The sequence below is a fragment of the Sus scrofa genome, chromosome 13 (assembly GCF_054392235.1).
Source record: "Sus scrofa isolate SSC_HxYL_T2T_F1_AM1 chromosome 13, Sscrofa_HxYL_maternal_Yorkshire_Landrace_v2.0, whole genome shotgun sequence".
Taxonomy (NCBI): Eukaryota; Metazoa; Chordata; class Mammalia; order Artiodactyla; family Suidae; genus Sus; species Sus scrofa.
In genome coordinates this window covers 137,782,661-137,809,303 of record NC_139395.1, presented here as the reverse complement: position 1 = coordinate 137,809,303, position 26,643 = coordinate 137,782,661, and the positions used below count along the sequence as shown (strand labels likewise).

Below are 26,643 nucleotides of genomic sequence, written 5' to 3'. Positions count from 1 at the left end.
GGCCAGCCTCTGGGGGCTGAGTGAGCGTGCAGGGGCAGAGACTCTCCGAGAGGGGAGGCGAAGTCAACCACCCACCGCGCTTCCCCGCCGTGTGTGAGTGAGGGGGCGGGGCCGGCGGAGGGACTCGTGGCGTCTGCCGAGGCCAGAGCGCGCGCGTGTGCGTGTGCGCGTGGGGGCGCGGTGCGCGCCGCGGCGGAGGGAGGGAGGGAGGCGGCGGCAGGCCCAGCCCCCGGTCGCAGCGCCCGGGGCGGCTCCTTTGCGAGCCTGGGACCGCCGCGCTGCTGGTGCTGCTGCTGCCGCCGCTGCCGCTGCCGCCGCCGCCGCCGCCGCCGCCGCCACCACCGCCTGCAGCTGGCGTGACTCTCGGCCCGCGCCGTGCCCTCCCTCTTTCACTGCCAGCTCGACTTCCCGCCCGCCCAGACGCCGCTTCTTCCAAGCTCCAGATCTCGGCTTCGCGGAGGGAGAGGAAATGAGTGCGGCCGCGGCGCCGGTGTCCGAGCGCGGTTGGAAGAGCGAGAAAGTGGACGAGGCTCAGGCCCTGGCGCGGAGTTGCGCTGCCCGCAGACCCGACTTCCAGCCATGCGACGGGCTCTCCATCTGTGCCACACACAGCCACGGCAAGTGCTTCAAGCTGCACTGGTGCTGTCACCTAGGATGGTGTCACTGTAAGTCGAACCGCGTCTCCTCGCCTTCCACCGCGGTCCCTGGGCGCCCGCGGAGCCGTCCGGGGTCGCAGCAGGGACTGCGGCCTGGGGGGCTCCGGGCTGGGCCGGGGCTGCTCTGCCGCAGGCCGGGGCCGACCTGAGCTCCAGTCGGCGGGAACTGCCCTCGCGCCGGACGACTCAGGTTGGCGCTGCCTTGACAACGACGAGATGAAACCCGTGGGGAGCCCAGCTTTATCCACTTCTACAAAAGGGGATCTCCCCGTCCCAGAAAAATTGGGATCTGCCTTTTTTTTTTTTTTTTTTTTTTTTTCCCAATCTCCTTTTTCCTTTTCAACAGAAAGGACTAGGCAATGTGTTGAGAAGGGGTAGACAGCCGTCAGAGTTGACAACTGGAAGGGAAGCCTTTTTTCGGGGCTGCTGGTTAAAAGATGCTCTTCTTTCGTTCTCACTTTGTCTTTCTGGGCTGGTATTTAAAAGAAAGAGCCCGTGGAAAACGAATCGTAGCCCATTTCTTGTATCCAGATTGAGAAAGTGCTGAAGTGTGAGGGACTGCTTCCAAGAAGTTAATATTCTCAGTTTGGATGGGTGAACTCCTTTAAATACTCGGTTGTAGCATATAGAGCCAGTGTATGAGACTGTTTTACAATTATAAAATAAAATGAATGAAAGTAAGCTTTGATAATCTTAAGCCAGTTTATAGAACTAAATGGTCTAGACCTTTTCTCTACGTTTATCCTGCCTGTGATTTTAAAAATGGATTTAACTTAAGTAGCCATTTAATCAGAATTTCACAATTTGATTAGTTCATGGTATTTGGCCTGCTATAGCTGATGAATTATTTCTTTCTAGACCTATATTCTCAACTTAGTTTCTACATAACCTTTTAATAGACATTTTGGAGTGCTTATTTAGGACACAAATTCTCAAAGTGATCTTAAGTTAATTTTTTCCTTGTTGGTTAGAAAAAAATGGCTCCCAACAAGAGATGCAGTACATAACAAATCCTTATTTATATTAATTGAACACAATAGAATATTTTAATTGAATTTATGACTTAAAGGATAGAGAATTCTTATATTTTCTTTACGCATACAAGGCACATTGAACAGTTTATTTTGGGGGCTTTCTGTGTGTTAATGGGTCAGTTTCTTCCTGTATCTCATTATTCCTGTTGCTCTCAGATCCATCCCTAATTATAAGGCATTGCTTCAGTGATGGACAGGGTGCAAAGTTGGAAATAGCAACTGTGGGAAACCTGTGATGCTGAAGTACACAAATAGGGTGAATCTGGTAAGAGCCCCTTTCTGGGGAAGTATAGAAAGAATCCTAGTGAAAAATATGAGGAATGTGAAAGATGGCCAAGTTCATTGCTTGTCTTATTCAGCAGTGTCCCCTTTAAATACACTGTTACTGTTGGGAACCTTGCAGTCTTCTCAGGCAGCTGCTTCCCTCATTAGACAGCTTTGACTCTTAAAATGCTCTTCCTTATATGGAGCTGAAATCAGTTACTTTAGAACTTCTTTCCATGGATCCTATCTCTATCTTATGAAATCCTGTAGAACAATCTGCTCCTTTTTTTAGAGCATGGTTGTTTCAACTCTTCAGATATACATATGAATTTCTCACAGACTTGGACTATCTTTTTCTTGTATCCCCAGCCACTGTCACAATGTCTGGCCTGAAATAGGTTTGAAATTCATGTTGGTTGAATGACTGAATGAAGGTAACTGTTGTTTTCCTCTCGAGATCCTTTCGTCCTATTGTAAATCTGTATTCCCTTCTGCTTTCCATTTATGGTATTCAGGCCCCTAAACATCCTGGTTTTTCTGATCTGAACATGTGCCAGTGTGGTTATGATCCTTTGAAGATGGTGACCCCTCGAAGGGTAGACAGTATCCCAGTTGTGGTCTGATTGGTCCAGAGTTAAGCAGGACTGCTGTCTTCCATGTTTAAGATACTACTGGTGATGCAGCTTGGATCACATTAGCTTTTCTTATTTCTACATCATATTGAGCTTTTTGCTGTCAGATTGAACTGAGCTTGCTGTGAACTAAAACCATTAAGTCTCTTTTTTCTTTGTGTGTTTGTTTTACATTTGTGGAATGCTACAGCACTTGCTTATCTCATAGTGTTTTCTCTTTCTCTCTCACTATATATACTCATTGATCTCTTAAATATATTTCCCTGTTTCCTCATTGATGAAATTGTTGAATAGGAGATGGTCACAGATTGAGTCCTGAACTGCCCTTCAGGTTGATGAAATTCATTAATGAGCACTTGTTGTTATGGTCATTAAACAGTTACCACCTAATTGAACTGTTATCCATTTTCTTTTTGTTTTGTTTTGTTTGTTTTTTGTTTTTTTAGGGCTGCACCTGTGGCATATGGAGGCTAGGGGTCAAATTGGCACTACAACTGCTGGCCTAAGACACAGCCACAGCAATGCCAGATCGAAGCTGAGTCTGTAACCTATACCATAGCTCATGGCAACACTGGATCCTTAACCCACTGAGTGAGGCCTCCTCATGGATACTAGTCAGATTCGTTTCCGCTGAGCCAAAATGGAAACTCCCATTTTCTGTTCACTGTACATGTGGGTATGATGAGAACCTGGTCAAATACTTTGTTGAAATTCTGCTAATGTACTGTTTTTACATCTTTTTGATGTATGATGTCTGATCTGTCTATAAACATTCTCTATTTTAAAAAGTAAATTAGTCTGGTGTAACTCAGGTTGGTTCCACAGATGCTTACTATTTTCTAAGTGATTAGAAGCTATTTTTTAAAATCTGAATTTAGAGAATTGACATTGAGTATATACTGACCTGTTTGCAATTCTATTTTATTTTTTATTTTTTAATTTTTTTGCTTTTTAGGGCCCCTCCCATGACATATGGAGGTTCTCAGGCTAGGGATTTAATTGGAGCTACAGCTGCCAGCCTATGCCATGGCCACAGCAACACAGGATCCAAGCTTCATCTGCGACCCACACCACAGCTCACGGCAATACCACTGGATGATCCTTAACCCACTGAGCAAGGCCAGGGATCGAACCCGAGACCTCATGGTTCCTAGTCGGATTCATTTCTGCTGCGCCACAGCGGGACATCCCCCCAACCCTTTTTTTTTTTTTTTTTTTTTTTTTTTAACTCAGACCTATATCTGTTTGCTCTTTCCCAGTCTTTGGCAACCCTCCAGGTCTCCATGCTTCCTCCACTGGCGGTGGTTTAGTGATCACATCCAAGAGCAGCTTCAGTTCATTTAGAGTAGGCAGAGGCTCTATTACAGTCTCCTTACCTATACAGAGCATCAATTCTTTCTACCTTTTTAACCTGAATATTACTTTTCTTGAACAAAAGCAGAGTTAGCATTTAACATATTTGAAAAGTTCTACTTTTTTTGGCATTCATGAACACAATATCTTTAATTTTGTTGGACCCTCTCTTTATAGGATATTATGGAAATGAGGAATTCAGATATGAATTCAGCTGGATCATGCCCCGTAAGCAGAGTGTAAGGGCATGATTTATGCTGTATTAATTTTTATATTCCTTTAAAATAAAAAATTATATGGGCAAGAAAACTATCAGCTTCTTCACCAAATCAAAAATGCCAAAATAGGAGGACTACCTTGAGATGCTTGAGAGAGGAAATTCAGAACAAATAAAGGATATTCAGCTTTCTGTGGTTGATATTAAACTTGTGAAATTTAAAACTTTATGAAGTAGGAAAGGCTGAAAATATATACCTGTTTGTAAAAAAAAAATCTATGTATATGACAGATGCAGTGCTTGATATAAAGGAAGTAATTACTATATTTGGGTAATAACTGATTTTGAGAACAGTATCTGGAAGGAAAACTGCATGTTCTGTTGGTGTCTGTCAGAGATTATTGGGCTGAATAAACTATGGCCCTGGATCTATGATTTTTTTTCCTGGTAAGGATTGATGTTGGGTTGAATTAAGGCATGAAGATTCCAAGAGGTTTTTTTAACTTGTCTTGTTTTGTCTTTTGTCTTTTTAGGGCCACGCCTGCGGCATATGGAGGTTCCTAGGCTAGGGGTCTAATTTGAGCTGCTGCCACTGGCCTATGCCAGAGCCACAGCAACGCCAGATCCAAGCTGTGTCTGCAACCTATACCACAGTTCACGTTAACACCGGCTCCTTAACCCACTGAGCAAGGCCAGGGATCGAACCCACAACCTCATGGTTCCTAGTCGGATTCGTTTCTGCCGTGCCACGACGGGCACTCCCCCAAGAGGAGTTTTGGGGGAGAAAAATACATGGCTTGGCTAGGGAAGAGGGATGGGAAAGAATAATTATATGCAGGTATTTTAAAGTAGATTATTGTGACTGGAGTAGATAGAATATTTAGAAGGAATAAGATATTTGATTGTTGAGATGTTAGGGAGGGTTGAGCAGAAAAGGTAGGGAAGTTTCAATTGATAGAGACGTTGGCATTATAGTGACCAAAGGGGGACATTGAAATCAGTAAGTAAGATTATTTTCATATTAGTGTAAAAAGTAGGTTGCAGTTCATGCAGAAATATCCATATAATGGAAATTGGAATAGATTAGATTTGGAGGGGAAGGAAGAGGAAGGTTATAAAGGGTCCCTTCTAGACTTCTGTTTTTAATGCAACTTGGATGGATGGTGTTGCCATTCATTCACTAACAGAAAAGGAGCGGAGAAGAACTAGGTTTGGTTGATCATGGAATCATGAATACATGAAAACCATGAATCCAGTTTTGGATCTATTGAGTTTAAGCTGCCTTCTCATTGCATAGTGATGTCAGAAGGCAGTTGGATATAGGGGATCTAGAACTTGGAGAAGTCTGCAGTAGAGATAATATGAAAGTCATTTACTTATTTATAGATCACAGGTGTGGTTATGATGAAGCATGAGATTGACAAAGGAGAGACTATAACATGAGAAAAGAAAAAGGTTAGGCTTTCCCTTTAAAATACTAACATTTAGAGTCTGCTTACAGGAGCTTGAGCTGGCTGTAGAGGCTAAGAAGAGATAAACAGAGAAGAAAAATCTGGAAAGTGTGGTGTTGCAGAGGCCAAGGGAACTGAGTGTTTTAAGAAAGAGTATGAAGATGAAATCAGTTTTTCGCAGATTATTTTTTAGATATTGGTGAAATCTAGAAATAGTGGTTTTCTTTATTCTGAAGAGGGCGAAAGGTTTAGTCCTGCAACAGTAATTTTAGGAATATACTTAATGGAAGCATTAGTCAAAGCTATTTGAGATAGTGAATTCTTTAAGGTAGAAAGAGAAGAATAGACTGCCAGGAGCTGGGAATTAGGACACAGAGATATAGTAGTTAATATTTATTGAGTGATTGCTGTGTGCCAGAGTAAGCTTATTATACTAAGCACTTAGTAGCCAATTATGCTATTATGTCCATTCTGTAGTGGAGGAAGAAAGCTTAGAGAAGTAAATTTCCTGTGAGTATATAGCTGTGTAAGGAGTAGAGCCTGGATTTGGATCCATGTCTGTCTCATTCTAGGACCTGGACTCTGAAGGTACTATATAGCAATTTAAAATTATTGAGCAAAATCAACAGAATTCCTTGGCTCTGTTAAAGCCAGTGATAGGGACAGTTTTTAAGAAATAGGTGGCAAATTGCATCAGTTGCCATAGTGAAATACAGAAGAGTGGGAACTGTAGAGAGGTCACTGAATATGATGGGGAATGAAATCTAAGAGCCATAGAGAGAAAGTGATTAGAAGGTTTCGGGGTGGGTAGAGGCGGGGGAGTGTATGTGGAATGCTGTACGTACACCAGCAGAATTAAGCTTTGTGGGTTTAATCAAATCACATAATAGGTGAGCTCAGTTTCCTGTAGGAGAATTTTTTTTTTTTCTTTTGCAGAAGACATCTTAAGAGATGTCTGTCTCTTTTAGGTTGAAAGCAGGAAGAGTGGGACTTGATGTAGTCTAATAGATGATATTAACATATCTAAAGAAAGACTGCAGAAGGTGGATGGATAGCATGGAATTGTAGAAATGGGAATTAGGCAGAATTTGGAAGTTTTTTCTCTGGACTGTTCAGAGAATGTGGTTTACTGCCTAGAGGCTTAAACGTCTAGTCCCTGTGACTGGACTGTCCCAGCAAAAGTTTGGTTATAATTTGGGTTCCTATTTATAGATTTCCTATGGGGAGAGAAGGAGCTGATTAGAGGATTTAACTGTCAGGACCTTGGGGCAAGTATACTTCTCTCCACTAGTTAGTCTATTAGCATTGTGGGTTTTGCATTATGCTATTTGTTCTATTTTCCTGCCTCTGCACAGCTCCCCAAATCAAGTTTCTGACTTCCCCAGGGTAATACCAGCTGGTTTTCCTAAGGAACATCTCAGTCATATCAATAAGAGCAGCTACAGAAGATATGTTTAAGATAGTTGACAGTGAAAACTAGCAAAAGACGAACTGGGAGTTTGATTAGATGGAAGTGTCAGCTGAAGCTTTTTTTTCCCTAAGAATGAGGGCTCTTACTCTTTCTCAGGTTAAAGGAAGAGGATACAGGTGTTAAGAGTGCAAAGGTGAAATCAAGTTCTGAGTAACTTTCCTCACAGCTTTTTCAGAGTTAGAGAAAGCTGATAGCTGTTTTTCCACCCAAGTGGTCATTAAATCACAAACACACCATCAACCTCAGGGATAACAGAAAACATACCCGTTGCTTATATGCAGGCAGTTGTAATCTTATTGCGTGTGTTAGCTCACTTATACCTTACAACAACCTTGTGAGCTAGGTTCTGTTAGTTTCCTCTCTTTTTTTTTTAGATTACCACACGTAGTAGCTGTGGCCACGTATGGCAAGTGTGCATTAGAATCTCACAAACCAGTTGACAACCAGGGCTCTGGGTTTCCTGGTTCCACTCAAGGTACAGTGAGGATGATTTCAGCTATTTTAAATTCATTTTGGAAAAAGGAGGGTTTAAATATTTAGGTAAAATCAGAATGATTTCTGATTTTAAGAGAAGGGCAGTTATATGCAATATGAATGTTTTTGGTGTGGTGACAAGCTCTGTAAAACTATGCTTGAAAAAAATTAATAACATTTTGCATAATATGAAGCTTTAGTCATGTCATATCCTCAAGTGATCCCTAATTGGTGCAAGCCCTTTTTTGGTTAGATTTGCATACATACCAGTAATTATTTCTGGTTTCCAAGCCTGTTGAACTGGACCAAATAGCTTTTGAGAGCCATTCTATGATAATTAACAAGATTACAACATCCTCTCTTTATTTAGGTTTGTTCTCTCATATTGTGGGATCTCATTAATTTACAAGAAGGAATATTTTCAGAGAAATTATTAATTCCAAATGCAGGAACATGTGTCTAACAACTAACAGTTGTCTAGTAGAAGATATGTTTTCTTTCTTTCTTTTTTTTTTTTTTTTTCTTTTTAGGGCTGCACCTGAGCCATGTGGAAGTTCCCAGGCTAGGAGTCAAATCTGAGCTGCAGCTGCCGACCTACACCACAGCCACAGCAACTTGGGATCTGAGCCGAATCTGTAACCTACACCACAGCTCATGGGAATGCCGGATTCTTGAGCCACTGAGTGAGGCCAGGGATCGAACCTACAATCCTCATGGATACTAGTTGGGGCTCATTACCTCTGAACCACAGCAGGAACTCTGAAGATGTGTTTTCTTGAAATATTAGAAATGGTTTATACACAGAATGTGGAAGGCGGAATGTAGTCATAGAAAAACACACCTGGGTTGAGTCCTGGTTCTTCCATTCATTGGCAGTGTCACTTTGGACAGGTTACTCAGCCTCTTTCAGCTTCAGTATTCTCTCCCAAAAAATAGGAATAAAAATCCGGAGTTCCTGTTGTGGCTCAGCAGTGATGAACTCAGCTTGTATCCATGAGGACATAGGTTCGATCCTGGCCCTGCTCAGTGGGTTAAGGATCTGATGTTGCCGTGAAATGTGGCATAGGTCACAGACTCGGCTCGGATCTGGCATTGTTGAGGCTGTGGCATAGGCCGGCAGCTGCAGCTCTGATTCGACCCCTAGCCTGGAAACTTCCATATGCCTCAGGTGCGGCCCTTAAAAAAAGAAAACCAGGAGTTCCCGTCGTGGCACAGTGGTTAACGAATCCGACTAGGAACCATGAGGTTGCGGGTTCGGTCCCTGGCCTTGCTCAGTGGGTTAACGATCCGGCGTTGCCGTGAGCTGCAGTGTAGGTTGCAGATGCGGCTCGGATCCCGCGTTGCTGTGGCTCTGGCGTAGGCCAGTGGCTACAGCTCCCATTCGACCCCTAGCCTGGGAACCTCCATATGCCGTGGGAGCGGCCAAAGAAATAGCTAAAAAAAGACAAAAAAAAAAAAAAAAAAGAAAACCAAAAAACCCTACTTCACAGGGTTGTTTGAAGATTAAATAAGCAAAGTACTTAGTGCAGGTGTTGAACATTAGCCCCTCCTTAAAACAGACAGTGGAAATACTGAATAGTGTGGTCATCCAGGCTCTGGAGTTGGACTTCGAATCCTGGCTCTGCCTGCTTACTGGTTATGAAGTTTGGGGGAAGTTACTTAACCTCCATATTTGTCTCATCATTTTTCATATGGGGATAATAACACTAGCCCCGTAGAGTGATGATTGTCAAAGTTCCCAACTCCACCTGCTTTCCCTTCCACAAATGTCCTGATTAATCTCAGATTCACCTTGTAACCATAAGTGTTTATTCAATTAAACATTTCCACACAACAAAGATGGTAAACATATGCATCTTGAATAGTATGGCATTTAGAAATTGTGTCCTTCAATTGCTGTCATTGTTGAAAGGTCTGTTTTATAATACTTTGTGACAATTATCTACTTTTTATCATGGAATCTTATATTTGCTCTCCCACTCCCCTGCACCAATCCCATTTCCCACCATTATTAAGCAATAGATAGTTCTGGTTAAACAGATACACCAATTAATAGAGGCAAACATGGGCTGACAGGTTTCAGAGGTTCCGAGTATTACAAAATGTAAAAGTGAACCTTCACATATTTAACAAGATGTTAAGGTGAAACTTCGCATATTCACATATTTAATGATTTAAAAGTCTTGTTATGATCCTGTAGTGATACTTCCTTATCATTTGGAATACTGATTTCCATAGAAAAATGGCAAAAGTGCTAGTTAGTAGAGGAGTCCTGGCTGCTAAATTGGTGGACAAAGTAGGCTTAGTTGTAGTTTTTGCAAACTAACTTTACTGAAATTCACAGAAATTTTATTTTGTGTTTCTCCTGTTCTTATTGTTTGTTCTTGACTATCCTGATTTCGTAGTATTCTGTAAGCACAGTGCCAAAAATGTGCAATATCTGGAGTGCCAGCAATGTGTGATAAATCCCTCCATCTGTGTCTGCATAATACCCTGAAACAGTCCATTCAGAACAAATTCTTTAACCTCCCTAGTGTTTATTTGTCCATTTAAAACTAGATTCTTGGTGTGATATAGAATGTGTTTCTTTCTCTGCATGTCATTTTTTTAAAATTTATTTTTATGGCCACACCCATGGCATATGGAAGTTTCTGGGCCTGAGATTGAATCTGAGCCACAGCTGTGGCAATGCTGGATACTTTAACCCACTGTACTGGGCCGGGAATCGAAGCCACACCTCCATAGCAACCTGAGCCACTGAAGTTGGATTCTTAACCCACTGCACCATAGTGGAAACACCTCTATCTCATTTTAACAGATCTTTAGTGAAATAAAAACACTAAGAGTGTAATGATTTGGTATTTTGTGGAATATTTTGTCACACTCATTTGCTTTTATCTGTCTACATGCACATGCATGCACACACACGTCCTTTTTTCCTAAACCATTTAAAAGTCAGTTGCAGAGATCAGGACATTTCACGTAATTATTTCAGCCTACCTCTCAAGAATGAGGACATTTTCCCGTGTAACAGCAATACTAATCACACCTAAGGTAATAACACTAATTCAGCAATACCATCTAATATACAGTTTCCTTAATTATAAAAAAAATGACTTTTATAGATGACTTTTTTCAGTTAGGAATCCAATTAAGAGTCATACATCACATGGATATTTTAAAGGCATAGATTGTGGTGATGGTTTCAGGGGTGCATACTTGTCTCTGAACTCATGACATTGTATACATTAAATCTGTATACCTTTTTCTATGTCAATTATACCTCAATAACATGGTTTAACAAGTGAAATAAAATGAGTGGGAGATAAAATTCATAATCACATTTCATTATTATATCACTTTAGTTTCCTTTAATCATTCTAGCATAATCATACTTTTTTGGATGATATTAAATTTTTGAGGAATCTAGATGAACTGCCTATATAGTATTTTAAATTTGTATTTATTTTAAATTAGTATTTTAAATTTGCCTCATTAGGTTTAGGTTAAACATTTTCGTCTAGTTGTTGTATAGATGATAATTGTATCCTTATAGCATTATAAGAGGAGACAGGTCAGTTTGTTCCACTAGTGCTAGTGCTAAGGTGATAACTGCCAAATGTCTCATAAAAATATTGTTTCCCCTTTGTTTTTTTTCTTTTTAAAATGATTTTTTGTCACTTTTTAAGAGTAATTAATCTGTGGGGTGATACTTTGACACTGAATAAATATCCTGTTTCCCAGCAAACTTTAACCCAGTGATTTTTAGTATTGACTGAAGATTCTTGTGTGAATTATTTAATTACATTGGTAGTGGCAAAATAGTGATTTTCTAATTCTGTCATCCCTATCATTTGATGGCATTCTTTTGTAGGGAAGAGGTTTCTCTTCTCTACCTACGTCCCTTTTTAAGGTATTATTATAGACAAAGTGTTTTTTTTTAATGTTATAATCAAGTATCATAATTTTTTTGATGTTCAAATTAAATTTGGCCAGTGAGAGCCCCTTCAAGCTGGCTCTTGTGAACTTTGACACGTCCCTCTCATTTTTTGAGCACTTTATTGCTTTCTGGAACATGTTCCAGGTGTACCTAGTGATTTCCTCACCCCAGGCCACAAATGTGTTTTCAAGGAGCCTAGGTCCCTTATTGGTGAAGAATGATTTGGGCTTTTAATGTGCTTATTTCTGCTAGATGTTATTGCACATTACTCTCATTGGATAGACTTAGGACGTGTGTGTGTCTCCACTTTTCCCTATTCCATAATTGTACCTCCCTTCCCAGTAAAAACTGTGGTTTCCGTTATATCATAATATTTACTCATCTCTTATCTATCTTCAGCTACACAAAAGGTAGTTTAGGAATTATTACAATAGTACCACTACCAACAACAAACTGATGACTAAAATTCAAGATTGCTTGCTTCTTTTGGTCTTTGGAATATATTCTGGAGAGGATGTATAGTGAGAACACTATGTTCAACAAAAGTTTCTAGAATTATTGATTTTTTTCTGTGTGATTATGTTATCAGTTAAGTTTATTTCTGATTCAAATCAGCTTTTTTCATCCCTTTAAAATTAAACTTTTTATTTCGAGTTAATTTGTAGACTACATGCAGTTGTGAGAAAACACAGAGACCTCATATGTTCTGTACCCAGTTTCCCAGTGGTAGCATCAAAAATTGTAATATAATATCAGGACCAGGAAATTGACATTGATACAGACAACTTCAGGAATATTTTCATCCTTGCAAGGATATCTCACGTTCCCCTTCTATAGCCACACTCACTTTCCCTCCTGCCCCAACCCCTCAGTCCCTGGCAATCACTAATCTCTTTTCCATAATTTTGTCATTTCCAGAATGTCCTATAAATGGATCATACAGTATGTAACCTTTGAGGACTGGCTGTTTTCACTCAGCATAAATCTCTGGAGATTCCTCCAGGCTGGTGGATATCTCAGTAGCTGGTTCCTTTTTATTGCTGAGTTGTGTTCCATGATAGACACATACCACAGTTGGTTTATCCATTCACCCACTGAAGGACATCTGGATTGTTTCCAGCTTTAGTTATTATAAATAAGTCTGCTATAAAGCTTTGCATATGGTTTTGTGTGTGAACAGAAGCCTTCATTTCTCTGGGATAAGTGCCCAGAAGTGCAGTTGCTGGGTTGTATGGTAGTTGCACATTTAGTTTTTTTAAGAAACTGCTAAACTATTTTCCATGGTTACTGTACCATTTTACATTCCTGCCAGCAATGTATGAGTGATCCAGTGTCTTTACCACATTCCTGTCAGCATTTGGTGGTGCTCTATTTTTATTTTAGTCATTCTGATAAATGTATACTGATAGACTTTTTTTTTTTTTTTTTTTTGCTTTTTAGGGCCACACCCACAGCATATGGAAGTTCCCTGGGTAGGGGTCCAATCTGAACTGTAGCCACCAGCCTACACCAGAGCCACAACAACATCAGATCTGAGCTGTGTCTGCGACCTACACCACAGCTTATGGCAACACTGGATCCTTAACCCATTGAGCGGGGCCAGGGATCGAACCCGCATCCTCATGGATACTAGTCCAATTTGTTACCCCTGAGCCATGACGGGAATTCCTGATAATTGATTTTGATTTTAGTTTGCATTTACCCGAAGGCTAACATTCATGTGCTTATTTGTCATTTGTATATCCTCTTTGGTGAAGTGTCTTTTATCTTTTTTTAAAACACCTTAATTTTTTTAGAGCAGTTTTTAGTTTACGGAAAAATGAAGAGGCAGGTATAGAGATGTCTTGCCCCAAGTGCATATATTCCCCTGTTATCAACATCATTTATCAGAACTGTATACATTTTTAACCCAGGATGAACCTACACTGACACATCATAATCATCTAAAGTGTGTAGTTTACCTTAGGCTTCACTCTTGGTATTGGACATTCTGTGGATGTGGACAAAAGTGTAATGACATATATGTGTCATTATAATATCATACAGAGTATTTTCACTGCCCTAATAATCCTCTGTGTTCTACCTGTTCATCTCCCTCATCCCCTTGATGTTTTTATGGTCTGTATAATTTTATCTTTTCAGAATGTCTTATAGTTGGAATCATATAGTATATAGCTGTTTCAGACTGGCTTCTTTCACTTAGTAATATGCATTTAAGCTTTCTCCATGTCTTTTTATGGCTTAATAACTCATTTCTTTTTAATGCTGAATAATATTCCATTGTCTGGATGTAATATATTTGTTTCAGGTATACAAGAGTGATTCAATGTTTGTATATACTGTGAAATGATCATTGCAGTAAGTCTAATTAACATCCGCCACCACACATAATTACGGTTTTTTTGTCTTGTAATGAGTTTTTTTTTTTTTTTTTTTTTTTTTGGGTGGGGGGTGTCTTTTTGCCTTTTCTAGGGCTGCTTCCCTATGGAAGTTCCCAGGCGAGGGGTCGAATCGCAGCTGTAGCCACCGGCCTACACCACAGCCACAGCAATGTGGGATCTGAGCTGCATCTGCGACCTACACCACGGCTCATGGCAACACTAGATCCTTAGCCCATTGAGCAAGGCCAGGGATCAAACCCGCAACCTCATGGTTCCTAGTCGGACTCGTCAACCACTGAGCCACGACGGGAGCTCCTGTAATGAGAATTTTTAAGATCTACTTTTGTACAGCTTTCAAGTGTACAATAGAGTATTATTAACTATACGCACATTACATCCCTGCGATTTATTCATTGACTGGAAATTTGGTCCCTTTGACCACTTTTACCCATTTGCTCATTCCCTCACCCCTCTGCCTCTGGCGAGTACAAGTCTGTTCCCTCTATCTATGAGTTTGGTTTTTATTTTTGTTTTTGATTCCACATAAGAGTGAGAATATATATGGTATATTTGTCTTTTTTGGTCTGGCTTATTTCACTTAGTATAATGCTCTCAGTGTCCACAAATGGCAAGATTTTATTCTTTTTTTATAGCTGAGTAATATTTTATTCTGTATATATTGAGCATTTTCTTTATCCATTTATGTGTTGGTAGACACTTAGGTTATTTCAGTGTCTTGGCTATTGTAAATAATGCTGTGGTGAACTCAGGGGTGCATATATGTTTTCAAATTAATGTTTTTATTTTCTTCAAATAAATACCAAGAAGTGGAATTGCTAGATCGTATGTAGTTGTATTTCTGATTTTTTGAGGGACCTCCATACTGTTTTCCATAGTGGCTGAATAATTTGCATTCTCACCAATAGTGCACAGGGATTTCCTTTTCTCCACATCCTAACCAACACTTGTTATTTCTTGTCTTTTTGCTAACAGTTCTTGTAACAGGTGTGAGATGATATCTCATTGATATTTTGATTTGTGTTTCCCAGAAGATTAATGATGTTTTCATGTAGCTATTGGCTATCTGTATATAATCTTTGGAAAAAGGTCTGTTCAGATTATTTGCAAATTAAATACTGGATAGCTTTTTTTATTTTTGCTGAATTGTACGAGCTCTTTATAAATTATGGATATTAATCCATAATCAGTTACATGATTTGCAAATATTTTCTCCCATCAGGTAGGTTGCTTTTTCATTTTGTTGATGGTTTCCTCTCTTGTGCAGGAGATTTTTAGTTTGATGTAGTCGCTCCTCTTTATTTTGCTCGTGTTCCCTTTGCTGTTTGCGTCAAATCTAAAAAAAAAAATTGCCAAGATTGATGTCAGGAAGCTTGCTGCCTGTGTTGTTTTCCAGCAGTTTTATAGTTTCAGGACTTATATTCAAGTCTTTATGTTGAGTTAATTTTTGTGTATGGTATAAGATAGTGGTCCAGTTTTATTCTTTTTATGTGGCTGTCCAGTTTTCCCAGCACCATTTATTGGAGACTATTTCTTTCCTCATTGTGTATTTTGGCTCCTTTGTTGTAAATTAATTGACCATATATGAATGGGTTTAATTATGGGCTCTCTGTTATGTTCCATTGACTTGTATGTCTCTTTTTATGCCAGTACCATACTGTTTTTATTAATCTGGTTTTGCAGTATAGTTTGAAATCAAGAAACGTGATGCCTCACCTTTGTTTTTCTTTCTCAATAATGTTTTGGCTGTTTGGGGATTTTTATACTACAGTTTATTCACTTACCTACTAAAGAACATCTTGGTTGCTTCCAAGTTTTGGCAGTTGTGAGTAAAGCTACCATAAACATCTGTGTGTAGGATTTTGTGTGGACCAAAGTTTTCAACTCCTTTGGATAAACATCAAGGAATATAATTGCTGGATTGTATATGGTAAAGGTATGTTTAGTTTTGTGAGAAACTGCCAAACTGTCTTCCAAAATGTCTGTATCATTTTGCATTCCCACCAGCCATGTATGATAGTTCCTGTTGCTCCATAACTTATCCAGTATTGGTGTTGTCAGTGTTCAAGATTTGGGGCATTCCAGTAGGTTTCTGTACTGGTATCCCATTGTTGTTTCAATTTGTAATTCACTAATGGTATAGAGCATATTTTTTTAAGATTTTTACTTTTTCTATTATAGTTGATTTACAATATTCTGTCAATTTATGCTGTACAGCAAGGTGACCCGGTCATATATATATATACACACACACACATATATATACACACACACACACACACACACATATACTCTTTTTTCTGACATTATTCTCCATCATGTTCCATCACAAGTGACGAGATAAGAGTTCCCTTTGCTATACAGTAGGATCTCATTGCATATCCACTACAAATAGAATAGTTTGCATCTACTAACCCCAAATTCCCAGTCCATGACACTTCCTCTCCCTCCCTCTTGGCAACCACAAGTCTGTTCTCCAAGTCCATGAGTTTGTTTCTTTTCTGTAGATAGGTTCACTTGTGTCATATATTAGATTCCAGATATAAGTGATATCATATGGTATTTGTCTTTTGCTTTCTGACTTACTTCACTTAGTGTGAGAGTCTCTAGTTTCATCCACGTTGCTGCAAATGGCATTCTTTTGTTCTTTTTATGGCTGAGTAGTATTCCATTGTGTATATGTACATCTTCTCAATCCATTCATCTGTCGATGGACATTTAGGTTGTTTCCATGTCTTGGGAATTGTAAATAGTGCTGCAGTGAACACAGGGGTGCATGTATCTTTTTCAAGGAAAGTTTTATCCAGATATTTGCCCAGGAGTGGGATTGCTGCATCATATGATAGTTCTATATTTAGTTTTCTGAGGTACCTCCATACTGTTTTCCATAGTGGTTGTACCAGTTTACATTCCCACCAGCGGTGAAGGAGGGTACCCTTTTCTCCACACCCTCTCCAGCATTTGTTATTTATTGACTTGTTAATGATGGCCATTCTGACCTGTGTGAGGTGGTACCTCATTGTAGTTTTGATTTGCATTTCTCTAATAATTAGTGATGTTGAGCATTTTTTCATGTGCCTACTGGCCATCTGTATATCTTCTTTGGCAAAATGTCTATTCAGGTCTTTTGCCCATTTTTCCATTGGGTTGTTGGTTTGTTTTGCTGTTGAGTTGTATGAGTTGTTTGTATATTTTAGAGATTAAGCCCTTGTCAGTTGCATAATTTGAAACTATTTTTTCCCATTCTCTAATTTGTCTTTTGGCTTTTTTTATGGTTTCCTTTGCTGTGCAAAAACTTTCCAGTTTGATTAGGTCCCATTGGTTTATTTTTGCTTTAATTTCTGTTGCCTTGGGAGACTGACCAAGGAAAACATTTGTATGGTTGATGTCAGAGAATGTTTTGGCTGATTTCTCTTCTAGGAGTTTGATGGTGTCTTATGTTTAAGTCTTTCAGCCATTTTGAGTTTATTTTTGTGCATGGTGGGAGGGTGTGTTCTAGTTTCATTGATTTACATGCAGCTGTCCGTTTTTCCTGGTACCACTTGCTAAGAAGACTATGTTTTCCCCATTTTATATTCATGCCTCCTTTGTTGAAGATTAATTGACCTTAGGTGTCTGGGTTTATTTCTGGGTTCTCTATTCTCTTCCATTGGTCTATATGTCTGTTTTGGTACCAGGACCACACTGTCTTTTTTTTTTTTTTTTTGCTTTTTAGGGCCATACCCACAGTATATGGAAGTTCCCAGGCTAGGGGTCGAAATGGAGCTGTAGCTGCCAGCCTATGCCACAGCCACAGAAGTACCAGATCAGAGCTGTGTCTGTGACCTACACCACAGCTCATGGCAATACTGGATCCCTGACCCACTGAGCAAGGCCAGGGATTGAACCCACATCCTCATACTAGTCAGGTTTGTAACCTACTAAGCCACAACGGGAATTCCCTACCACAATGTCTGGATTACTGTAGCTTTGTAATATTGTCTGAAGTCTGGGAGAATTATGCCTCCTTGCTTGCTTTTTGTTCCTCAGGATTGCTTTGGCAATTCTGGATCTTTTACGATTCCATATAAATTTTTGGATTGTTTGTTGTAGTTCTGTGAAAAATGTCATGGGTAATTTGATAGGGATTGCATGGAATCTATAGATTGCTTTGGGTAACTATGGCCATTTTTACAATACTAATCCTTCCAATCCAGGAGCATGGAATATCTTTCCATCTCTTTGAGTCCTCTCTAATTTCCTTGATTAATGTTTTATAGTTCTCAGTATATAAGTTTTCACCTCCTTGGTCAGGTTTAATTTTTGGGAGTATGATTTTAAAAGGTATTGTATTTTTATATTCATTTTCTAATATTTCATTGTAAGTTTACAGAAATGCAGCTGATTTCTGAATATTAATCGTGTATCCTTTTATTTTGCTGAATTCATTGATCAGTAGGAGTTGTTTTTGTGTGGAGTCCTTAGGGTCTTCTATATATAGTATCATGTCATCTGCATAGAGTGACAATTTTACCACTTCTCTTCCAATTTGGACACCTTTTATTTCTTTTGTTTGTCTGATTGCTGTGGCTAGGACTTCCAATACTATGTTGAATAAAAGTGGTGAGAGTGGGCATTCTTGTCTTGTTCCAGATTTTGGTGGGAAGACTTTCAGGTTTTTTTCTGTTGAGTATTATATTGGCTGTAGTTGTTTAAAAGTCTCCCTTTCTTTTATTGAACTGCATTTTGCACCTTTGTCAAAAACCTTATTGTATTGGTCTGTTTCTAGACTATTCTGTTCTGCTGATCTATGTGTCTGTTCCTCTGCTAATGTAACACACTTGTTGATTTCTATAGCTATATAATGTGTCTTTAAATTGGGTAGACTAATTCTTCCCACTTTACTCTTCTTTTTCAAAATTGTTTTAGCTATGCTAGCTCCTTTACTTTTCCATATGAATTATGAAATAACCTTGACTCTATAAAAATCTTTCTGGGATTTTAATAGGAATTGTGGTAAAGCTGTAAGTCAGTTTTGGGAGAATTAAACTCTTTACTATGTTGAATCTTCCATTTCACGAACGTGGTATATCCCTCCATTTATTTATGTGTTTATGTATTTTGGCTGCCTTGTAGCATATAGAATTCCCAGGACAGGAATCAGATCCCAGTCACAATTGTGACTTACGCTGCTGTTGTGGCAGTGCTGGATGCTTAACCCACTCTGCTGGGCTGGGGATCAAACCTGCATCCCAGTGCTTCAGAGATGCTACCAATCCTGTTGTGCCACAGTGGGAACTCCAGTATCTCCGTTTATCTAGATCTTTGATTTACCTCCTCAACATTGTGTAGTTTTTAGCATGTAAGTCCTGTACATATTTTGAGTTACTTACAAGTAATATTTACATTTTAAAAATTGCAAATGGATTTTTATTTACATTTTAAAAATTGCAAATGGATTTTTAATCTTAGTGTCTTTGTATTTATTGCTAGTATATAGGAGTATAATTGGTTTTCATGTTTATCTTGCATTTTGTGACCTTGGTAAACTCACTTATTAGGTCCAAAAGTTTAAAAAAAATATTGTCCTTGGGATTTTCTACTTAAACCGGCATTTCATGTACAGGTAGCGGAACAGTTTTATTTTTTGTTTCCAATCCATATGGCTCCACCTCCCTAACCTCTGCTTTTTTTTTTTCTTTATTGCGCTGGCTAGAACTTCCAGAACTATGTTGAATCAGAGTGATGTGAGCAAGTATGTGTGCCTTATTTCCTCTTCCTAAGGAGGAAAGCATTAGATCTTTCCTCTTTAAGTATAATTTTAGTAGTAGGGCTTTGTGAATTCTCTTTATCAAGTTTAGGAATTTTTTTTTTTTTTTTTTTTTTGTCTTTTTAGGGCTGTACCGACGGCATATGGAGGTTCCCAGGCTAGGGGTCAAATCAGAGCTGCAGCTGCTGGCCTACACCAGAGCCACAGCAACACCAGATCTGAGTAGCGACCTACACCACAGCTCACAGCAATGCTGGATCCTTAACCCACTGAGTGAGGCCAGGGATTGAACCTGCAACCTCATGGTTCCTAGTTGGATTTGTTTCTGCTGCGCCACGACAGGAACTCCCAGAATAATATAGTTTTATATAATAATTGGTAATTTCTTATTCCTAGCCTGTTTTCTGAAAGAGATTGTTTAGAATTGATGCTAATTTTTCTTTAAACATTTGTTGGACTTCTCTAATGAAATCATCTAGGCCTGGAGATTTAAAAAATTACTAATTCAGTGCTGTATAGCACAGGGGACTGTATTCAATAGCTAGTAATAAACTATAATGAAGGAGTTCCCTTATGGCACAATGGGTTAAGGATCTGGTGTTGTCACTGCAGTGGCTTGGGCCACTGCTGTGGCATGGGTTCTACCCCTGGGTAATTTCCACATGCAATGGGCACAGCCAAAAAAAAAAAAAAACTATAATGGAAAAGAATCTGAAAAATTTATACACACACATACACACATATCTGAATCCCTTTGTTGTACACCAGAAACTAACACAACATTGTAAATCAGCCATGCTTCAATTTAAAAAAATCTGAAAAATTAATAATGCAGTTTTTTTAATTAAAGGATATTCAAGTTATTTCCAATGAGTTGTGGTAGTTTGTAATTTTTGAGTAGTTGGTCCATACATTCTAAGCCGTCAGATTTATGTGTGTAGCTTGTAGTATTCTCTAATTCCTTGATTATACTTTGGATGTCTGCATGGTCCTTAGTAATAATCCCCTGCTTCATTCCTGGCACCAGAAGTTTGTATGTGTGTGTTTTTTTAATCAGTCTTGCTAAAGGTCTGTTAATTTTAATGATTTTTCAAAGAACTAGCTCTTTGCTCCATTTATTTTCTCTTTATTTTTCTGTTTTCAATATCATTGATTTCTTTTCTCATCTTTATTATGTAATTCCGTCTGCTTGCTTTGGGTTTGTTTTGTCCTTTTTGTTTTTTATTTAAGCTTCTTAAAGGTGGGAGCCTAGATTATTGATGTGAGACTTGTCTTCTTTTCTGATGTACACAGTTATAAAAATCCATCTCAGCATTGCTTTAGCTGTGTGCCACAATTTTGACATTTTAATTTTCATTAAGTTCAATGTATGCTTTAATTTCTCTTGATATATCTTTCTTATTCATGGGTTATTTAGAAGTGTTTAGTTTCCAAGAGGTTTTCTTGTTATATTTTTGTTAATTTGTTTCTAGTTTGAACACAGAACACACCTTGTATGACTTCAGTTCTTTTAAGTCTACTGAGCTTTGTTTTATGGCTCAGGATATGGTCTAAGTATCGTGGACATTTAAAAACTAGGGGTATTATGGACTTCCCATTATGGCTCAATGGTAATGAACCCAACTAGTATCCATGAGGATGGGGGTTCGATCCCTGGCCTCGCTCAGTGGGTTAAGGATCTGGTGTTGCCATGAGCTGTGGTGTAGGTTGCAGATTCAGCTCAGATCTGGCATTGCTGTGGCTGTGGCTTAGGCCAGCAGCTGCAGCTCTGATTGGACCCCTAGCCTGGGAACTTCCGTATGCTACAGGTGTGGCCCAAAAACAAAAACAAACAAAAAACTAAGGATATTTTGCTATTGTTGGGTGAAGTGTTCTAGAAATGTTTATTAGATCCTACCGGTTGCTTGTGCTGTTGAGTTCTTGTTTGTTTTATATCTAATATGTTCTGTCAGTTGTTGAAAAAGAAGTGTTGATGTCTCCTGCTTAATTGTGGATTTGTCTTTTTCTCCTTTCAGGTCTGTCAGTTTTGCTTTCCATAGATTTGCAGCCCTGTTGTTTGGTGCATATACATTTAGAATCGCTATGTCTTCCTGTTAGATGACCCTTTTATCATCATCTAATATCCCTCTATCTCTCGTAATTTTCTTTGCTCTTAAGTCTACTTGATGTATATTAATATAGTCATATTTTGATTAATATTTTCCTGACATATCTTTCCCATCCTTTTATTTCCAGGTTGCTTATACTGTTAAATTTGAAGTGAGTGTCTTATATACAGCATAAGTTATTTTTTAAGTCACTGAGCCAATTTTTATGTTTTAAGTAGACCATTTACATTTATTGATAAGTAAGAGATTGCTATTTTTTTCTTTCTGTTTTTTGTTTCTGTACTTTATTTTCTCTACCTTCATATACACTATGTGTATGTGTGTGTAATACATAGCTTATTGCAATCTTTGTATTTATAGCTTACCATTTTGAGTCAAGTATAGAAATCTTCCTTTTATATTCCTCTGTCCTCACCATTTCAGACACAGTTACTATTTCTATTTGAATTGTCAAACATAACTTAGAAAACTCAAGAGTAGAAGGAACTTATTTGTCTACATTTTTGCCTGTTGTGTTCTTTTCTTCTGTTTTTCAGAAGTTCCTTCTTTTATTGTTGCCTTTGTATTTAGAGAACATCCTTTAGCCATTCTTTTATGGTAGGTATGCTAGTGACAAATTCTCTTAGCTTTGCTTCATCTCGGAATGTCTTGATTTCTCCTTTATTGCTGAAGGACATATTTACTGGGTATGGAATTCTGGATTGATGTTCTTTCCTTTCAGTACTTGAAAAAATTGTTTTACTTCCTTCTGGCCTCCATGGTTTCTGATGATAAGTCTACTGTTGTTTGAATTGTATTTCCCTTTTAGGAAAGGAGTTGTTTTTCTCTGGCTGCTTTCATGATTTTTTCTTTTTTTTAGTTTTCAGAAATTTGAGTGTGATGTTCTGATCTGAATTTCTTTGGCTTTATCTTGTCTGAGATTTTCTCAGCTTCTAGATTCTGTAGATTAAATCTCAACAGCCAAATTTAGGAAATTTTCAGCCATTATTTCTTGTGCTACTTTTGTAGCACTGCCTTTCTTCTCCTTTCCTTTGGGACTTCATAATCCTGTGGTGCCCGAAGCTCTGGTTTTTGTTTTGTTTTGTTTTGTTTTTTTGAGTCTATTTTCTCTCTGTTCAAATTGGGTAATTTTTATTGTGCTGTATTCTAATTAAGTGAAATTTTCTGAGTTTTTTATTTTGGTTATTGTATTTTTTCAGTTCTCATATTGTTTGGTTGTTTAGTCTTCTGTGTCTTTGTCGAGATGATTTCTGAGGTTCTCTATATTTTCCTTTCTTTAAAGCATGTCTGTAATAACTCACTGAAGCATTAGGAAATGATGCTTCTTTAAATTCCTTGTCAGAAAATTCTAGTATCTCAGCAATGGCATTTATTGATTGTCAGTTTTCATTTACTTTGCATTCTCCTTGGTTTCTTGCTGTGATCAGTGATTTTTCAACTGAAACCTGGACATTTTTGTTATTATGTAACAAAATTCTAGATCTTAAACCTATTTTTACTGATTTTTTTTTTTTGGCACCACTCTAGCAGGGGAAGAGAAGTGCTGCCTCATTACTGTCAGAAAGAGGTGGAAGTACAGGTTCCACACTTAGCCTTCATTGACACCCAGTGGAGTGGCTGCTTTTTGTTAGTGCTGAATGGCAGTGAGGGCTCTCTGTATGGTCTCCACTGCAGTGTCAGTGGAGATATCCTCATCTCCTGACTTTTCACCAGATCTCTCACTCCACCTGGCCAGACTGTTGAGATACCTCATTGGAACCTTTTAAGTATAGAAGTCCAGATTCTTCCCCTTCCTTGGCTTTAGCTGTCATGGATCAGGATAGGTTACACAGTATTTTCTCTGATGTTTGGCTAGAGTAGAGCGATTATTGTCTATAAGTTTTTTGTCATATTAAGCTATTCCTTTCCTTGTCCTTTGGCCAGAGAGACAAGGCATTTTTTGTCTGCTCCTGTTGACTTTTCCTGGTTGACAGCTTCTTTAGCTCCAAACCTGGCATATAAACCCACACACACACACACAAATCTCTAGCAACCCCATGTTATTGCTTGGTCCTTGGGATACTTAGTTGGTCAGCTTTCTTTTCTCCACCATTCAAAGGAAGAATAGGAAAAAGTATGTCTACTCCATATTTCTGGAAGTATTAGTCTCTTTTTAATTTTATTTTAACTTTTGAATATGTATTAAAGTTAAACTACATATAAAAGAATATTGAGAAAAGTCTCATTTGTATTTCTCTGTCTTCTACTCCATTCCAATTCACCTCTTCTAGTATTCTTTTTTTTTTTTTTTTCTTTTTAGGGCTGCACCTGCAGCATATAGAAGTTCTCAGGCTAGGGGTCAAATTAGAGCTAGAGCTGTACAGCTGCTGGCCTATACCACAGGCACAGCGATGTGGGATCCAAGCCATGTCTGTGACCTCCACCACAGCTCATGGCAACTGGATCCTTAACCCACTGAGCAAGACCAGGGATCAAACCCACATCCTCACGGATCCTAGTTGGGTTTGTTAACTGCCGAGCCCATGAAGGGAACTCCAATATTCATTTTTATTCAATTTCCTTTATTTCTGTGTTTCTTTTTGTAAAAATAAGTGCATTGTATATGTATACATATATGTGTATTTATGTGTGTGTGTATTTATGTACATTTACATGTTCTTATTTTGTCTTCTTTTTTAAACAAAAGCTAGCCATACTGTTACTTATTCCATTGTATTTTTTCATCATAATAGAACATCCTAAAAATCATCCCATATCCATTCATGGGAAGCTTTCTTATTCCTTTATGCCTGCGTAGAACTCTGTTGTGTCTATATGTGCAGTAGGTTTTTAACTTTTTTTTTTTTTTGGCTAGGCATTTTGTTCTTCATATTTTATTACAAATAACGTAGCAGTAAACATCTGGCGCATGTATTGTCATATACTTGTGGAGATATGTCTTCAGAGTAAAGTCTTAGAAGAAAGATTGCTGGATCGAAGAGTAAATACGTATATAGTTTTGTTAGATATTGCCAAATCTTGCTTCATAGGAGTCATACCATTTTACTTCCAGCCAGCAACACTGTTTCCTCACAGCCTCACCAATAAAATGTGTTGTCAAGCTTTTGCCAGTACAATAGGTTAGAAATGGTATTTCAGTGTAGTTTTAATTTTCATTTCTTATATTTTGAGTGAAATTGAGCATATTTTTGTTTATTTTTACATCCATTCTTCAAGGATATTTTCACTAAGTATAGATTTCTAGTGCATTGGAGATAATCATCCTTCTTTCTTCTAGATCTCGTCGTTCTGTGGAGAAATCAGCTGTCAGTTTGTCATTCTTTTGTGGGATCTCTTTTTCACTCTACTTGCCTTTAAAATAGTTTCTTTGTCTTTGACGTTCTACATTCACTGTTTGTTGAAACGTGGAATTCTTTTTCTTTATCCTATCTGGGATTCATTTAGCTTCTTCAGTCTTTGGATTGATGTCTTTCAGTAGTTTCAGAAAGTTCTTGACCACTCACTCTTCAAATATTGTGTTTTCCTTATTCCATTTTCTTTTTTCTTTTTGAACTCTCATGAGATATGTTTTAAGTTTTCACTTTATCATCCATATCTTTTAACCTGTTTCATATTATAAATCTCTGTTACTGTATATTGCATTCTCAGTAACTTCTTCAGATATGCCTTCCAGTTTATAATCTCTTCAGCTAGGTTTAATCTGTTATTAAATTCTTCAAGTTTTCCCCTTCATATATTGTATTATTGTATAGATATTCTATTTGGCATGTTCCCAAGTAGTCACTTAGAAAAAGACTTTGCTCAATTTCAGTAGGTACTCATTTTTATTCATATTTTCAATTCCTTTTAGTTTTGTAGACATAACAAGCATACTTATTTTATAATCTGTTTCTGATCACTCCAGTATTTGAAGCTTTGCAGATATGATTATACTGGATTTTACTGAGAGCCTTATTTATTTATATATTTGACTTTAAAACTGTGAGCATCTATTTCTTGGAGTGTCACCCCTGGAAATTCCTCCAGATGATTTGCTTTTGTTTCTGTCAGGTGTCAGGCACCGTTGCTTTATTTTGTTAAATTTCTTTTGTCTTTTTGTCTTTTTAGGGCTGCACCCACAGCATATGGAGGTTCCCAGGCTAGGGGTCTAATTGGAGCTGTAGCTGCTGGCCTATGCCACAGCCACAGCAATGCAAGATCAGAGCCACATCTGTGACCTACACTGGAGCTCACAGCAACGCTGGCTCCTTGACCCACTGAGCAAGGCCAGGGATAGAACCTGCAACCTCATGGTTCCTAGTCGGATTTATTTCCATTACTCCATGATGGAAACTCCAGCACTGTTGCTTTAGACTAGACAAACATCTTGATATATTTGAACCACTTAGGAAATATAAACTTTGGCTCAAACCAGTTGAAGGACAGCTTTTGTTTATGAGTTATCATCTTTCTCCCCTTTTTCCTCATACATCCAGATTCAAGATGTGTAAAACTTCTGCAGAAGTATGTTTGTTTCTGGTTTACTCTTATTCTGATACCAACTTTATGGGGAGCTTACTTTTAGACTATTTATGGTAAGCCTTAGGTTTTTGTCTCCTGAACCCTCTGCTTCCAAAAGGTCTTAGAAACCAAACTCAAGGTCACCTATTCCTACAAATATTTTCAAAGTAAATATCACATTCACTTTTACCCTCACTTCTTTGATTTTCTACCATTACTTGGGGTTGGCCTGATAATTCCATTTTTTTTTTTTTGTCGGTTCCTCAGTGTAGTGGGAATATTAAATTTTTTTTCTAACACTTTAAAATTGTTGGCAGGAGGATTGTTCCAGTTGACTAGTGTACTGTACAATCAGAGACAAGTCTATTTTTAAAATTCCTATGGTGTGGTATATC

General features: G+C 38.4%; 1 protein-coding gene across 1 annotated transcript in view; it reads left to right on the top strand.

Annotated features, from left to right (window-relative positions):
- The first annotated feature begins 203 nt into the window (after positions 1-203).
- Positions 204-26,643, top strand: part of C13H3orf70 (chromosome 13 C3orf70 homolog) — a 100,307-nt gene continuing 73,867 nt past the window's right edge. The window contains exon 1 of the mRNA XM_021069978.2: positions 204-665. Within this exon, the coding sequence (XP_020925637.1) occupies positions 470-665 (196 nt within the window). The 5' untranslated portion in view covers positions 204-469. The remainder of the gene's footprint in view (positions 666-26,643) is intronic.